This window comes from Sorghum bicolor, chromosome 3, assembly GCF_000003195.3.
Source record: "Sorghum bicolor cultivar BTx623 chromosome 3, Sorghum_bicolor_NCBIv3, whole genome shotgun sequence".
Taxonomy (NCBI): domain Eukaryota; kingdom Viridiplantae; phylum Streptophyta; class Magnoliopsida; order Poales; family Poaceae; genus Sorghum; species Sorghum bicolor.
In genome coordinates, this window is record NC_012872.2 from 61781415 (window position 1) to 61798839 (window position 17425).

The 17425-nt window shown below is 44.4% G+C and overlaps 3 protein-coding genes and 1 long non-coding RNA gene across 5 annotated transcripts; 2 read left to right on the forward strand and 2 right to left on the reverse strand.

Annotated features, from left to right (window-relative positions):
• On the reverse strand, window positions 504–1480 carry LOC8069824 (oil body-associated protein 2B). The gene has a single exon (XM_002458390.2). It carries the CDS (start codon window positions 1429–1431, stop codon window positions 679–681), a length of 753 nt encoding a protein of 250 aa, XP_002458435.1. The 5' UTR covers window positions 1432–1480; the 3' UTR covers window positions 504–678.
• On the reverse strand, window positions 5431–8104 carry LOC110434036. The gene is made up of 3 exons (XR_002451491.1): window positions 6087–8104; window positions 5799–5990; window positions 5431–5722 (listed from the first exon to the last, which is right to left on the reverse strand). It is a non-coding gene; the product is annotated as an uncharacterized LOC110434036 (long non-coding RNA).
• LOC8062116 (protein VTE6, chloroplastic) lies at window positions 8239–14172 on the forward strand. 2 transcript variants are annotated; one of them, XR_002451490.1, is made up of 7 exons: window positions 8239–8695; window positions 10975–11228; window positions 11378–11501; window positions 11960–12064; window positions 12841–12915; window positions 13351–13497; window positions 13582–14172. XR_002451490.1 is itself a non-coding variant. In XM_002456239.2 (5 exons), exons 1-5 carry the CDS (start codon window positions 8309–8311, stop codon window positions 12931–12933), a joined length of 963 nt encoding a protein of 320 aa, XP_002456284.1. In that variant the 5' UTR covers window positions 8241–8308; the 3' UTR covers window positions 12934–13281. The 2 variants fall into 2 exon arrangements, 1 of the variants encoding a protein (XP_002456284.1); XM_002456239.2 differs by lacking the exons at window positions 13351–13497; window positions 13582–14172 and having other exon boundaries at window positions 8241–8695; window positions 12841–13281.
• LOC8062117 (piriformospora indica-insensitive protein 2) lies at window positions 15067–16767 on the forward strand. The gene has a single exon (XM_002456240.2). The coding sequence runs from the start codon at window positions 15067–15069 to the stop codon at window positions 16756–16758; it is 1692 nt and encodes a 563-aa protein (XP_002456285.2). The 3' UTR covers window positions 16759–16767.

The window sequence follows — 17425 nt, forward strand, 5'->3', positions numbered from 1 at the left end:
TCACAAAGGTTTATACAAGACATGTTCGTGGGCTAGACTGTTCACTGATCTGAGAAGTCTAGTTTAAAATTAATATGGCTGTTTTATTATGAAAAAAAACACTACAATCTGACAAGAATACGGCTATTAAAATAAGACAAAAAATACGACTAATAAAATAAACGAACGGGACCAAAATGAACCATGAGAGGAAAGATGTTTGAATTTTGTGACATGCCTAAGATTTTCAGAACATTTTCTTCTTGAAAACTTAAAAAATATGTCACTTAAATGCCCTTGGTTAACTAAAATAGAAAGGTAAATATCTGGCAATGGATAAATGCAATTGTTAGGAGTAAGGAAAGTCTCCGACACAGATATATATTCTTTCTCCGCAACGCGGTGTTCATCCACCGTACTCCGCCTGCAAATCTGAACGGCGAGCAAAATAGCCGCCGGGGCAGCTGCCCGCACCATCGCTGCTGCCTGCTGACAATCCACCACAGCACCTCAGCCCAGTATCATACAAAACAGAACGTTAGATATTACAGTATAAAACTTTAATTAAAGTGGCATCTCTTACAGCTCCGTACTCTCCCCCTCTCTTACAGGCTATATTTTTTTTCCCCCAGGATACGCCCCTGGCTAGAACATCGATCTTTTCCTACTTCCGAACGTGTCACAACGAAAACCGGGAGCTCACGGGAAGGGCGCGTGGCGCTTCATCTCGGCGGGGACGACGTCTACGGCGAACCCCTTGCGGTGCAGCCGCCAGTAGTCGGCGTTCGGGTTGATCCACTCCGGCTCGTCCATCTCCACCCTCGCCGCCTTGAGCCCCCCCGCCGAGCTGTCGACCCTGTACCTCTCGTCACGGCCGCGCACCAGCTCGCCGCGCGCGCGGCCAGGCTCGACGGCCTGCGGCGACACCATGAGCGCCGGCGCGCCTAGCGGCAGCGCGTCGCCGCGGTCCACCTGCCAGGTGCACCAGAGCTTGCCGTACGTCTTGGCGAGGCTCGCCATCTCCGAGCTCTGCAGGGACTCCGGCACGCCGACGTCGGTCCACAGCCCGGCCTTCACCTCGTACGCGTGCGAGTGCCACAGCCTCTGCTCGTCGGGCGGCAGGCCCTCGAAGATGCTGTCCGAGACGATGTACTCCACGCCGATGAGGCGGGCCGAGGGCTTGTCGGAGTCGTAGACGGCGCACTGGAGGACGTCCTGGTTGAGCCGGGAGACGAAGTGGTGGACCTCCATCTGGCGGTGCAGGTCGTGGGCGTACAGCGCGAAGCTGCACGCGTGCTGCTTCATCTGCCGCACCGGCTTCAGCGACTGCACCAGCCGCGCGCCCGCGTCGAGGACCTGCGAGGACACCGCCGTTGGCCTGCCCGGCGGCGAGGGTTCGGCGGGGCCGCCCGACGCGGGTGTGGCGGCTGGATTCTGATCGCTAGAGGACATTTTTGCTTCGTCCCTCAACTGTGACTTCAGATCGCACGAGCACTGCGTGGTGCGTGACGGGGCCTGTGAAGGAGCCCGGTTTTATGCATGTTGGGCTGCGCGGCTCATGATACAGCCGTCTGACACGTGCCGCGCAGATGAAGAACGTGGCATCTCGCATGCAACTAAAACCTCCCAGATGGCCGAGTTGATTGCCACCAGCCCACACAGTGACACAGGTCACGAGAGACGACGCGAGAAGTATGCATCGGTGGAGGCAGTCATCGTTTAGTCACAAAATAAGTGTCGTTTTCGCTTTCCGAGAAATAACTTTAACTAAATATATAGCAAAAAATATTAATATTTATAATACATAATTAATATTATTGGAAAAATCTTTAAATCTAGTTTTTTAATAAATTTATTTAAAGATATAAATATTGCACGTATTATCTACAAATCGAATCAAACTTGTGGCACAAAAATCTAAAACGACACTCTTTTTGGAACGGAGGGAGTATTCTACTACGAATCTAGAGTAGCATCAAAGGCCCCCTCTTTGTGGAGCTTTCACTTTCTCTAACGCGTACACTATTTATATAATTATTTTCTCTCTCTCCTCTCTATTCATAGAGCCAATAAAGTTTGTTTTTTCTCCACCGGCTTTGTGAAAGAAAAAGAGAGGAGAGCAAAAAAAAACTTATTTACTGTATGTGGACGCGTTAAGCTGGAGCGAGCGGAAGCTCTACCAAGAGCTTATTCACTTCTGAAAAGTATTGAAAAATATTGTTTGTTGATTTATTATAAAAAAATATTATTAACTAGTACAAAAAATACGGTTGATAGGACGAGTGAATAGAACCTAAAAGGTTTAAAGTCATACTATTAACTCATGCATACAGAAACTTATAGATGTATGCTCAATCCATCCTAAAATTATAAGACATTTAACTTTTCCATATCAATTTTAGTCACTTGACTTATTTAAAAAATTATACAAAATATTATTTCTTTCACGTGATTTAGTTTATAAATAAAAATTCTTTAAAAATAATTTAAATTTGACTAGGTTTACATGAATAAGACGAATGATCAAATTTAAAGTAAAAAAAGTTAAGATAGAGGGAGTACAACTGTACCGCTGTTTAGTTGCTCCCACTACCATCTGTTCTCATTGTCTCAACCCACGGATATTTTATTTAGGAAGATCTTGTAGGTTATGAAAACCTCTGCCACTCTGCCCACGGCTCTTATAAGACTGAGCTAACTTTAGACTTATGTTCCCTGTAGGGGCCTCGGAGCCCTTCCAGTTCGTTAAAAAAAAAACTTTAGACCTATATTTTAACGTGAGGCAGGCGAGAAGATTTTTTTCAATACGTAGATAAACTATGTCTCGTGCAACCAATAAATCCACCCTCATACGTTTTGAACTATGACCGGCGAGGTGCAAATTGCACAACTAGACTAACTGGTCTAGCGTTTGCTTGCTTATATTAAAATCTAAAACATCAAATATTATAAGATGTAAGCAGTATATGCATATGTCCATTGTAATTATATATATGTTCAATGTAACTAAAACAAACTTACCCTGTTTCACTCAGGACTTATTTGAAACCTTAGTGGTACGCAACGTGTATGTGTCAGCTGTAAACCAAAATAAACTTAGAGCATGTTTGGCTCACATCCTATAGCTTGTTGTGCTGCAAATGTGGCACGCTGTGTCGGCCAAATGCCCGTGGTTCATTTTTATTGTCACAACTCAGCAAACTATCTAGCAGACAAATCGTCCGCCACACTCGCAGAGCGACCACAATGACCTTACCCACTTGTTTCACTCGGGGTTTATTTGGAACCCTAGTACGCACACGACGCATATATCTACTATAACTAAAAAAACTTACACACTTGTTTTACTCAACCTATTCGCTGAAGCTATAACTATTTAATAATATTTTTCTTCTATAACAAATCAGTAAAGAATATTTTGAACTATAGCTTTCAAGCCAAGGCCTTGTTTAGATGTGAAATGTTTTTGGATTTCACTACTGTAGCACTTTCGTTTGTTTGTGGTAAATATTGTTCAATTATGGACTAACTAGGATTAAAAGGATGTGAAATGTTTTTGGATTTCTCTACTGTAGCACTTTCGTTTGTTTGTGGTAAATATTGTTCAATTATGGACTAACTAGGATTAAAAGATTCGTCTCGTGATTGACAGACAAACCGTGTAATTAGTTTTTGTATTCGTCTATATTTAATGTTTCATGCATATGCCGCAAGATTCGATATGATGGAGAATGTTAAAAACTAAACAAACCCAGTGCTACACAGTTATGTGATCTGCTGACCGCAGCCTACAAACCGTGACACGAAAAATGCAAGTGATAGTTCATTCTTATTGTGTTTGCACTAGTGCGATGAGAAGAATAATTGATATTAAGCATTTTGTGAGATTTTTCCCATTATCTGATTTTAATAAGAAATAAACACGTCCTCAGCCAAACTCGAACACATTGCAAATACCATACTATGTACCTATTCGATAGCCTTAGAAAGTCAAAAGGCTTCACTCTCTTCTCTCTTTGTTATAATATTAACAATTATGATATATAATTAGCATTATTAGTTTAGACAGAATAAACTTATTTGAAAATATAATTATTATTAAAAAATATTTTATAAATTTATTGAAGTTTAATTTTTTTTACTAATAAGCCTTCCATAGTGACATATAAAAGGGACATAAAAATAGTTGATATAGCTTAGCTCTTGAGAATTAAAACAGGAGGGCTAATGGGTGAGTAGTTCACTAGTCCTTCAAACCCATCTAAGGGGGTGTTTGGTTGGGATTGTTAAAGGTTATTAGGTACTGTAGCATTTTTTATTTATGTGACAATTAGTGTCTAATCATAGATTAATTAGTCTCAAAATATTCGCAAGCTATGTTTTTAGTCTCGTAAATAGTCTACATTTAGTACTTAATGCATGTATCAAACATTCGATATAACGGACGGTAAACTTTATCGCTTCAAACCAAACAGACCCTTAGATGGCTAAAAAGTGCTACATGTTTTAAAAAGTCACATCTATCTTATATTCTTTTTCCTCTCTCCCTATGTTAGCCCAGAACTAGAAGACATGTATGAGCTAACAACTAATTGGTTACTTTTTAACTAGCTATTTTTAGCCTCGACTTATTAGTCTTGTTTCATCAAAATAGACCTTAAGCACCTACTCCATCCGTCCCAAAATAAGGGTCATTTTTGTTTCTCAAGAAATAACTTTAACTAAATATATATTAAAAATATTAATATTTATAATACATAATTAGTATCATTGGAAAGATCTTTAAGTCTATTTTTTTAACAAATTTATTTAAAGATACAAATATTACACATATTTTTCTACAAATTAAGTCAAACTTATAACACAAAAACCTAAAACAACTGTCTTTTTAGGACGGAGGGAGTACTTTCTCTATCTCTGTATGTCCGTTATTTGCGATTTCTAAAAAACAACTTTGACTAAATATATATTAAAAATATCAATATTTATAGTATATAATTAGTATCATTAAAAAAGATCTTTGAAACAGTTTTAAATAAATTTATTTAAAAATAAAAATATTGATATATTTTCTACAAATTAAGTATGACGGTTATTTAGAGAATGAGAGAGCATAGGTTCAACGGAGCAAACTTAATACAGCTGAGAAATTACCATAGTACCCCTATAAAAGGGTATACCATCACTTCATTTTTTTCTAATGTTATCACTTCCGTTCACGCAGTAATAGTTAACAGTAACAGTGCAACGTGCACATGCAATAAAATAAACCAAGTCCTTGTTTAGTTGAAAATTTTTTAGATAATGTAGCATTTTCGTTTCTATTTGGCAATTCTTGTCTAAATATGGACTAACTAGGCTCAAAAGATTCATATCTCAAATTATAGACAAACTATATAAATAGTTATTTTTTATCTACATGTGTCGTAAAATTTAATATGACAGAAAATCTTTAAAAAAATTGGATTTTGAATATAACTAAACAAAGCCCAAATAGAGAAGCACGTGGCAGCACAACACGGTTGCACAACGAATGTGTGGCCAAGAATAAACAAAAGCCAATAAACAAAGGGTCATCAAAGACCATTGCGGAAACTTCCAGGACATCTCGGGCGCCAACTGTGCCTGGAGATTCAAATCTTAACTCCGCGCCATTGCCTCCATTACAAAAGACTTCACATGCTCGTGAGGCATCCACTTGCTCCAAACTGACCAGCATGCAATCCACTCCATCTTCCTCAGCCTATAATCCATTCCCTCTTCAACCATGGCCATAGATCTAAATAAATTAGCAGATGAAGCAAGTGGACAGCTCTTACCTGACCTGAATGAAGAACCTCCTGGTGAGCATGGAGATGAAATCCATCATCTTCAGGAAGATCAAGTTCATCTCAAAGAAAATGAACTCCGTCGAGTCCAAGAAGGTCAAGCCCACTATCTCTATGAAGGGGAACACAGAGCTGTGCATGGCATAGATCTCAATTTTGCTCCTTGTGAGGGACTACAAGAACCTGATGCAGGTAATGTTTCTCTTAATTACATTGTTACAACAAGTAAATGACTTGTAAACACAAGTTTGAACATTCAATAACTTATCCTTGTCCCACCTTATTGCAGTCCTTGCTGTTGAGGAAGACCATCAACAATATGGAGTTATCAACTTTGATGGTCCAGATGAACATGATGTATTTGACCTCAACTTAGAAGCTTCAAATCACCAAGATGGAGATATCAACTTTAATGGTCCACATGACTATGGTGCATTTGACCTCAACTTAGAAGCCTCAGATCACCAACAAGAGATGCGACAAATGATCAGTAAGCCTCAAATCAGCAACCCTTTTTACTTATTTTTTCAATGCAACATTGACTAAACTAGGTTCAGAGAGTTTTCCTAAATAACTTGAGTTGTTGTGTTTAGCTTACTTCTACGCTCCTTCTGAAACATAGCTGTCAAATACTTCACCATGTTTTGGAAACCAGATTAATTTTTAGTGAAACCTATCATCCATATCTGCATATCCAGTAAGCATGGATTTTTTTCATTACCAAGAGTCTTAACAACATCTTCGTACAGCTGCCTTACCTGAATTGTTTTTTCTTTTTTGTAGGTATGATCGAGGATATGCATGACTATGGTGTGTACACTGATGATGTGGACATAACCTTTGATGAAGAGTTGGAGGACTCTGATGATGAAGAAGATGAACATGCGGATGAAAATACTGCACGCAAGTCTAGGAATTTGACAGAAGTTGAAAGGCAAGAAATATATGCAGCATTGCTTGAGATTGAGAGAAGCAATCGTGGAAGATTAAAAAGGAACGCCATGAATATAGTAGTTCAAATGTTCCAGGTCAGTAAATATCAAGTACGAAGTGTTTGGCGGAGAGTGAAGCAGTGTCGTGCACAAGGAATACCAGTGGATGTTAGATCAAGGAAGAAAAATTGTGGCCGCAAAAAGATACAAATAGACCTATCAGATATCCTTAGTGTCCCCTTGCATAGGAGGAGCAGTATACGATCTCTAGCTAATGCTATTGGTGTAAAGAAGAGCACTCTGCATAGATGGTTTAAGGAAGGGCTACTACAACGCCATTCTAGCACATTAAAGCCTCTACTGCGGGAAGAAAACAAGAGCGGTTGCGATGGTGTGTTTCCATGTTAGATCACTGAACATTCCCAATCGAATGTTAACTAGTTGTCCAATACTAACTCCAGTAAACGAATGTTAACTATGTTATTCAGACTGTGACCAGAAGTTCATGAGTTACTCGAGAAACATAGAATTGCTAGAAAAAGAATAGTACAAAGCTTCACGAGCTTCTTGGATTCAGTCCGACTCCCAAACGCTACCAACGCCAAACAAGCTGTGAATCCAAAGCTTTGCTTCAATGTTACTGACATGAGAATAACATTTTAAAACAAACTTGCAAAAGCTAATTTATAAAGCTGCTAATGCCATCTAGCATAAAATCAAGCAACAGGCAACAGGCAAAGCGTACTTAGAACAGCGGTTATGGAGTATACTAGGAGTAGTTGATTTCTTAACCATAACCAAATTGCCATCAGAAGGGATGTCATGTATTCATATCACCGCGGGTTGGGCCACAAAGTGCCCATGAACTGCTCATAGCCCTTGCGCAATAATCCCAGCATCACTTGGCAATGAAAAGGGATGGGAATAGATCTTATATTTCAGGAAAAAAAACCAAGCACAAGCAGAATCGGCAAGGTAAATGCTTTCTTGCTCAACACCTCACAAAACCACAAAGCAAATGAACTGCTGCCATCAGAAGGGATAATACATCTCTTGTGATCTCATCGCATCAGGCAAACACAAGCCACTAATTGCTCAAAGCCCTTGCGCAATATTCCCAGCATCACTTGGCAGCGGAAAAAAAAAGTAGAGAAAACACGTAGATTCGGGGCTAGAAGGAAATGAACTAATGAAGCAAGGCACATCCGAAGACTGGGAGGAGAGACGAGGAGCCGGCAGCGGTTCACGGCTGTGCTGGAGGCGGCAAGAAGCAACAAAGCCGCCATGGTTGCTGCCTTGCTGCTTGGAGGCGGGGGGCGGCGGCTGTGTTCCGGGCACAGAGGTAGCCGGTAGGGTTAAGGGATGGCTTAACGCGTGCGCTCACATGGAGTCATGGGCTAAATTGGGCTACCAAAGATGGGCTTGGCATCGCAAATGGGCTCACGGGGCGAAAAGGGAATTTGGCTTAAAAAAAGACGAAAGGGCCTCCTACTTGTCTGCTTCCCGACTCCCGAGTACAGACAACTCCACTGGCATTGGCATCAGTTCATCAGCCTTCTCTAGTCTCCAATGGCGTGCTCACTCCCGCTCCACGCCCCCCTCTCCTCGTCGCCTCGTGTCCTCTCCTACCTCCCCACGCCCAGAACCCTCCCTCTGTTCCGTCGAGGGCCTAGGGTTCCGCTCCACCGCCCCCCGTCCCCGCCTCGCGCGCTCCCGGACGTTGCTGCGGGGGCCGTGGCGGGCATTCGGGACGCGCTCGCCGACGCCTTCCTGACGTCGCCGCCGACGTGGCGGACCGCCGCTGCCAGCAACCTCGTTGTCTTCGTCGCCGGATCGCCGGTGCTCCTCTCGGGCCTCTCCGCCTCTGGCTTCGCCGCCGCCTATCTCCTGGGCACCCTGACGTGGCGCGGGTTTGGGGCCCCGGGCTTCCTCGTCGTCGTCGCCTACTTCGTTGTGGTGAGTCGATCCGATCGGTTCTCATTACCCGCTATGGACTGTTTTAGTATAGATTTAATTGGATTGTGCTGTGGAATGATAAATCCTCCTGAGGTGTTGATGTTACTGTCATTCTACAGCAGCTTAGTAGTTGTCGCAGAGTCCTGTTCATGTTTGTAGTTTGTAAATGCTAGATTGAACCTAGCTGCGACTGCGAGGGCTTACTGAAAACTGTATGTACAATTTGCTTAAAAAAATCTAGTGCAATTGTAGTTTCGCTCCTTATAATTAGAATAAAAGCGTGTATGGCCTGCACTTGTGCATACTATTTGCAATGCTAATGCCATAATATAGTTGTGATGTACTACCCAATTAGAGACCAGAGGAGTGGAGGCTTTTCCTCTTGGTTTTCTGGGTTGAGTTAAAATGAACAAGTTTTGTTTGGATATGGATGTGTTTTGCTCTTGGTTGCTCATACTTAGCAACCTCATGAGTCATGATAATTTGATAATTAGTTAAAGTGCATCAGTGGTCCTTGAACTTGTCACGCGGTGTCATCTAGGCCAACTCTTAAAATGCTCAATGGCCAAATCTCCTTTATCCAAATGTATCAACTGATGTGGCAACAAGGTGACTTGTGGCCATGCTGAGTTTTTTACTATGCTTCTCTTCTTCCTCCAGTCCACCAGATCTATGGGTAACTCGTCCTATGTATCTTCTCATCAGCCCATAACCCAACATCTCTCCACTCTTCCTTTGTTTCATGTTGCTTGTCCTCAAGGCATAGGTTGCTGCTGAATCATTGGCCAGGGCAACCATTTTATTGTTTCCCATGCGACAGGAAGGGTGGAGATGTCCGGCAAGCAAGTCTCACCGGTGGGTGGCGCGAAACGTACACCTAAGTTGTGGAGAAGATTTGAAGATGGAGCTTAATTGAGAATAAGTTGGATGGCAAATTGGGGTTTAACTGATCTCCTTGTGGCTCAACAATACCTCCTTGAGAATTGGAAACCACTTGTGCACGCAACAATCCTTTGACCTGGTACTACATACTGTGCTCCGTGTGCCTTCCACTGTGCAATGGCTCTGATAGATCTGATCTCACTGCGCAGCAATCCTTCAGCCTTGTTGTACACAACACCACCCTCGACCCTCTCTATCTCCCTCCCTCTCCTTTGTGTGCTGAATCAGCCGGGGCGATGGGGCATCTTCTATGCTCAGGCTGCTCGTACCACTCATGGTGACTTGGGTGCGCTAGTTTCAGCTTGCACACCTTAACATCCCAGAGACCCACCTGATCAGCATGAGCCACATGCTGCTCACTGGTGGAGCTACATTGGCTTCATCATGGGCTGTACACCCCCCCCCCCCCCCCCCCCCCCACAACCCCCGCGGGCCTTGGAGTAATTTCGGTAGGATCAAGCTCTTGTGCATGGCTGCATGCACGCCTATACCTGCACTCCCACAGTGCACATACCACATATGCATGCTACTTGCCACATGAACTCTGAAGTCCAAAGCACACTGCTCTGCCCATGCATTTATTTTCCAAGTTGTTTTGGCTTCAGTTGAGTGTTTTTGTCGCAACACTGCTATATTTGTTATATGCTGATTGCATTATGAAACTTTACTGCTGTGGACTTTAAGCGCTTGCATCAGTAAACTTAATTATAGCATGTCTAGCACACTCCAATAATAAGCATTACAGGCATCAGCTTCACTATTCTTCAGTGTGCCTATTGTCCATCTTCTCGTAGGATAATGGCCACACCGCGCATGCGACACTAGCAACTGAGTACCTAGCATGAGCTCTGCTCCCTGCCTTGGGTCTCCTCGCCATTGTGCTGATGTAGTGAGTAGTGGGAGATTACATTTACATATATGTAAATGCAACTCTATCTATGTATAGGATGTCTTTCTATTGCTGCCCTATTATGCGATTCTACTTTCTTCAAAATATAACACCCATGATGTGTGGCTCCCTTTTACATTCAACTAGGGAGCTTTGGTCCTTTGAACGACAGATTTAAAAGGTTTAGCCGTTCAGGGAGGATCTGCATTTTAATAGTTTAGGGACTTAGGTGAAACTATTGGACAAGTTTGAGGCCTGTTCATTCATTTTGTTCTTTTGATCATCTGTGCAGTCTATGAGTTTTTCACATCATACTAGCATATTTCATGATTTTGGTTGCTTGATGTAGCTGACAAAGCCAGCTAATTTGCCTTTTCTGACGTGTTATCTATTATTTTAATCCTTTTAGACTATCAGCCAAGTTGTTTATTTAGCATTTGATATACAGGGCACAGCGGTTACTAAGTTGAGGATAAGACAGAAGGAAGCTCTGGGAGTAGCAGAGAAAAGAGGAGGAAGAAGAGGACCTGGAAGTGTTATTGGTTCTAGCGCTGCCGGTTGTGTTTGTGCGCTACTATCAATATATCATGCTGGTGGTACAGCATCCTCTGAGCTCTGGAGACTGGGCTTTGTTGCTAGTTTCTGTACTAAACTAAGTGATACAGTTTCAAGTGAAATAGGGAAGGCTTTTGGAAGAACAACGTAAGTTTAGTTTTTGTAACACATCATTATGCAGCCTTCAAAAGATTTCATCATGTTGACTTCCATTCTTTTGTAGAATGCAAGTCTATATGGAGTTATAATAGGTTCTCAATACTGAATGCTCAAATCTTGGTTCTTCTGTAGAATAGGTACCTGGTGACAACATTAAAGGTTGTTCCTAGAGGTACAGAAGGTGCAATCAGTATTGAGGGTACTATTGCTGGAATTCTAGCGGCTGTGTTTCTTTCAGGTGTTGGTTATCTTCTTGGGCAGGTACATATTTTTTGTTTGAAATTCAGCACCATCAGAAACATCCTTGATCTTGTCTTTAGTATACCAGTGTTTCTATACTGTGATAGTCAATCTAGAAATTGCAATTTCTATATGGAAGCTACAGTGACTGTGAATTTTATACTTCTTACACTGGACTGTAAAATTGGTTGTCCCTCCTCTTTTTGTAGGGCACATTAGGATTTGAAAAATTCTTGAGAAGTATATTTGACCATAGTTTATCTTACAAAAAATCATCAATTGCCACAGAATTGATTTCGTATTAAAGATTTCTGAGAAATGTATCTCTTGGTGTAAGTTTTGTAAATACTAGACATGCATATAATTTGACTAATTGTTGTCGGAGTTTTACAAAGATTGACGTTTTCAAATCCTAATACGCCAAGAAGAAAGGAGGGAGTCCATGATTACTGAGGAAAGAATCCTGTGTTATGCTGCAGGTGGATGTATTACAAGTTGCGGTATGCGTTCTTGCCTCCCAGATTGCGAATTATGTTGAGAGCTATATTGGGGCGACTTTACAAGACAAGGAAGGTTTTGAATGGGTGAGTTTGCATTTTTACCTGACTAATTACTGATGCTTCATCTACAAATTTTGTTTGACCCTTTTCCCAGTTAATCCATTTCTTCATTCGGCATTTTTTTTTTGTGGTGGTGGTGGTGGGGGGGGGGGAGGGGGGGTGGTGCTAACTGTTATGTTGTGTGCAACTTTGCATCACCAAATTGGCTTACATGAAGTATTGTTGGAGTACCAGTGATGTATTAATAGGGCCATCATCATTTGTGCGTGCCATAAATACATCTGCTACCCTATGGACAACCATCTTATTTACTTCATGACCTCCTAGATCAATTTCAGCATAAAGAGCTGAGAACATTCTCAGCATGTGGCTTAATGCAACCAAGTATATAATCTGTTTTATTTGCTAAGTATTTATATAGCTTTTGTATGTTCAGTGACATCGGTGCATGCCTGCATCTTACTGAGAGTTAATAAATTAGCTGCTATTGCTACCACACATGACGTCTGTTTTTAGGCATGTAAACTAATTATAGGATGCATCATATATACACAGTGCAGAATGGAATTTGTCGATATTGTTTTTGGTATCTCTTGGCGACTTACCTGGAAGTTTCTGGTCACAATGATCAACTTGAATCCGTTACATCACTTGAGGTTTTCTTCTGGATGTTTTTTTTTTTTTGGTTGCAGGAAGACCATTTATATTGAGCCTCGCTGTTTCTTGTACCACGCTTAGGCTTCTATACTTCATGGAATTCTTTTTCTCTTGAAACTAATGGTGAATATTGTTCTATGCAGCTGAATAACGATATTGTCAATGTACTGAATATCTCTATTGGTGCCATATTGGCTCTTCTAACGCAGCAGCTGCTTGTGAGTTGGAGATCTTAATTTTTTTTTCTTTTGACTTAGCTCTGCCTCCACTACTCGAGTTTTATTATTGTAGTAGCTGCTATATTTTGCCCATCTGAATTGTAATCATAGATTCACATTTGGGCCGTCCTAGCTTTCTCTAGGTTCGAGTCCTTGTTATGTCTACTGTGAAAATGCAAAACTGTCTTTCCTTCAGGTACATTGAGGAGTTTTCTAATTGTGCTGTTAACTTAGTGTTTAAGGCAGTTGTTAATTAGAATCAGTTTGATAGAGCTCTCAAAGCGGCTTCTAGGCGAGCCTGTTCGCTGGTTTGGTTTGAAAAATCATAGCTGAAATACTGTTCGCTGATTCATCGTGAGAGAAAAACATTGTTGGAAGTACGGCTTATAAGATAAGCTTTACTATTGAGGAGTTTTCTAATTGTGCTTTTTTTAGATCCTTTTGTTGAGGAAGCAAGAAGGGCATGCAGGACATGCTTAGTAGCTTTGCATTACCAGCCCGAATGAGTCCAATTCGGCTCGCTTGCGTTTAGCAACGCCAGGTCGCCACTCGCCAGCGGTTGTTTCCCGCTCTGCTTGTCCGGTAAGCTGTGTTTACTGTAGTGTGTAGTACTCTAGCGCTACAATCTCCTAACAGTAAACAGTGCTGCTTCCTTTATCTTTGAAGACATTTGATGGGACATGGTGCGTTGCGAGGTGACGCCGTTGCTGCTCAGCTCTGCCAAGCATCACATGGCTGCTTTTGTAGAGAATCCGGTGTTGATCGGTCATCTCAGCAGTGACTCAGTCTGCTACTTGCTTCCTTCGGTACCACCAATGCCTGAGTCAGACAGCTTTTTTCACGTCGGCTGGGATGTGTAGTCCCGACCCACCTGGGTTGGGATTTGGGAACTTGGGACTTGGGGAATTGCATGATTCGTCTATGGGCAAACGGCTCGTGCCGCCGTGCGGGTGCGGGTCGTGCACTCGGGCCGCTGCCGCATATGTTGCCGCCCGAATGCTGACTGGTCACTGGTCCATGTCGTGTGCCATCCATTTGAAGTCACACAGTGTTCGGATTCCTGTCTTACCCTTTGGCCTTTGCTCTACGTCTACGTGTACAGTATTTGTTTGCCCATGAAGGTGTGTTCGGTGTTCCATGTGGTTCTTCTTGGTACCAGCGAGGAAATTGAAGAGTTGTCATATTTTCAGAGGAATGGTGCTAGTCTATACTCTATTCAGCTATCTGTTAATGAATTCTGATATTCGGTTTATGCTATATAGACTGCTTCGTGCAGCGATGGCTCTGCTGGTTAACGAAATAGGCCTGTCGGGCTCGGAGATACTGCCCCCGTGACGAATCTAATATATAGATATTAGCATTATTTCGGTTTTCTATAAATCAAACATAAAATGCTTTATTTATATTCATTTTGGACGGAGGAAGGAGATAAGCGCCAGAATCTTTCGTTCACCCCAATGGAAATAGCCTCATTCCAAAGTTGTGATTGACATGTTGCAGAGGTGATTGCTGCAATGCAGGCATTGCAGGTTACACGCTTGGGTTGTGAAATAATGGAGCTCAGGCAACGGGGCCCGTCTTTTGCACTTAGGCCTTGTTTAGATACCCCTAAAAAACTAAAATTTTACAAGATTTTCCATCACATCGAATCTTGCGGCACATGCATGGAGCATTAAATATAGATAAAAATAAAAACTAATTACACAGTTTGTCTGTAAATCGCGAGGCGAATCTTTTAAACCTAGTTACTCCATGATTGGACAATGTTTGTCAAATAAAAACGAAAGTGCTACAGTGTCAAAATCTAAAAAGTTTTTGATCTAAACAAGCCCTTAATATTAATAACCCATCCAGCGATCTCAGTGACCGTGTTGGAGTACAGTAGTAGGTCCTAGCAGAGTAGCAGATCCATAATATAACTCATGTCAGGAAAGTTGTCAAAAAAAAACTCATGTCAGGAACGTAGATAGCGCCTGACCAGTCAAACTACGCACTAGCATCGTTACATTGTACAGTACGTAAGTCTACTACGTTCTCCTACAGCAAGGACCATGTGTCAAGCGTGCGGTTCCTTTTGAATGGCCCCTACTAGCACTGGATACAGAGCCAGAGAGGCAAGATTGGCAAGACCGGCCTGATATTGCCTGCCTGATGCGGACTTCCGACCTCCGTTTGTGGAATTACCGACCCGAACGCAACGTGAGGCCTTGCCTAGACGGGACCCTGTGCCCCTGTTCCGCCTGTACTGTACTACCTCGCGCGCTTTCTCGCTCGTCGTCGCGTCCATCGAGTCGCTCACGCGAGTCACGAGCCCCCTGTTTTATTGCTGCAAGTGCAAAGGCTCCCTGGCGAGACTCCCCCCAGAGTCCCCAAAAGGCCCAGACCCCAGAGCCGCACGCGCGAGCGAGCGCGAACACCATGGTGCTGCCAGCGTCCATTGCCCTGCTGCTGTCCCTGCTCCCCGTGGCCGCCGACGCAGCGGCAGCGGCAGCGGCGGCGGCGGCGGCGGCGGCAATGGATCCAACAGAGAGGGAGACGCTGTTCCGTGTCATGGAGGCCGTGTCCTCCGACCGGGACTGGCGCGTCGAGAGCCCCGACCCCTGCGGCGCGCCGTGGCCGGGGCTCGAGTGCAAGCCGGCCGCCGACGCGGCGGCGCGCATGCACGTCACGCGCCTGGACTTCGGCGTGGAGCCCAACCCGACGTGCAAGGACACGGCGTCCTTCCCTCCCGAGGTGTTCTCCCTGCCGCACCTCCAGTCCCTCTTCTTCGTCGACTGCTTCACCAACCCGGCCGCCGCCACCACACTCACCCTGCCGGCGCCCGGCGCCAACCTCTCGGCGGCCTCCGGCCTGCAGCAGCTTAGCATCAGGGCGAACCCGGCGCTGTCCGGCACGATGCCGCCGGCGCTGGCCAGCCTCCGTGCCCTCCAGGTGCTCACCATCTCCCAGAACGGCCTCGTCCGCGGCGAGATCCCGCAGGGCATCGGGGACCTCACCTCGCTGGTGCGCCTCGACCTCAGCTACAACTCGCTCTCGGGACCCGTGCCGAGCCAGATTGGCCAGCTCAAGAGCTTGGTCGGTTTGGACCTCAGCTATAACTCGCTGTCTGGCGCCATCCCGAGCCGGATCGGCGAGCTGCGGCAGCTGCAGAAGCTCGACCTCAGCTCCAACAACCTCACCGGCGGCATCCCGGACGCCGTCGCCAACCTGACCTCGCTCACCTTCTTGGCGCTCAGCAACAATGGCCTGACTGGCCATTTCCCTCCAGGCATCTCCGGGCTCCGAAACCTGCAGTACCTGATCATGGACAACAACCCAATGGGAGTCCCGCTGCCTTCCGAGCTCGGCAGCCTCGCCCGTCTGCAAGAACTCCGGCTGGCCGGCTCCGGCTACTCGGGCCCGATACCGGAGGCGTTCGGCCAGTTGGCGAGCCTGACGACGCTTTCGCTGCAGGACAATAACCTGACGGGGCCGATCCCGGCGGCGCTGAGCCGGTTGGGCAGGATGTACCACCTGAACCTGAGCAACAACGCGCTTGGCGGGGCCGTGCCGTTCGACGGCGCGTTCCTGCGCCGGCTGGGCGGGAACCTCGACCTGAGCGGCAACTCCGGGCTGTGCCTGGACGACCGGAGCGTCCTGCGGGACGGAGGGGTCGGCGTCGGCGCCTGCCGAGGCGGCGGCGACGGTGACACCCCGTCGTCATCGCCGCGTACTAGCTCGGGGAGCAGAGCTCCGGGAAGAGGTGTGCTTACGACGACTGGTTCCCTGTTATGCCTGCCCAGCCCTGCGTGCGTGGCCGTGTGCTGCCTTTTTGCCTTGATGAACGAGCACGCTCTTTATTGATTGGACTCTTGTGATCGTACTACCATTAGGCCCTGTTTATTGTAGGCATTGTGCGTTGCAATGTTTAGGCCCAGTCGCCATCGGGTGGCTCCCGGCTCCTCCGTGTTCACTGATGTGAAGAAACTTTTCTACCCTCTCAAAATACGGCCTCGTTTAGATACACTCAAAAACCCAAAACTTTACAAGATTTCACGTCACATCGAATTTTGTGGCACATGCATGAAATATTAAATATAGATAAAAAAATAACTAATTGTACAATTTATCTATAAATCACGAGACGAATCTTTTAAGCTTAGTTACTCTATAAATAGACAATATTTGTCAAATAAAAATAAAAATATTATAGTGTCAAAATCTAAAAACTTTTTGCATCTAAACAAAGCCTAGGAACGAGTGAGCAACTAGACCTAAAACCGGGTTCCTACTTTTGATTTAGGTGATCTCCTATTTTTTGAAGCTTAATTTTCTTTTGCTTCAACTCCAACAGTAACACCTAAGAGCAACTCCAGACTAACATGCAAATTGGACCTCTACTTTTCTATTCGTATGCTGGTCTACAAAAAATAACAACCCAAAATCCATTGCGACTCCAACCCAACACCCTATTTCTCAAAGAAACTATCCTGTCTCCTCCTACCCCGCCCGCGCGTCGCCAACATCGGCG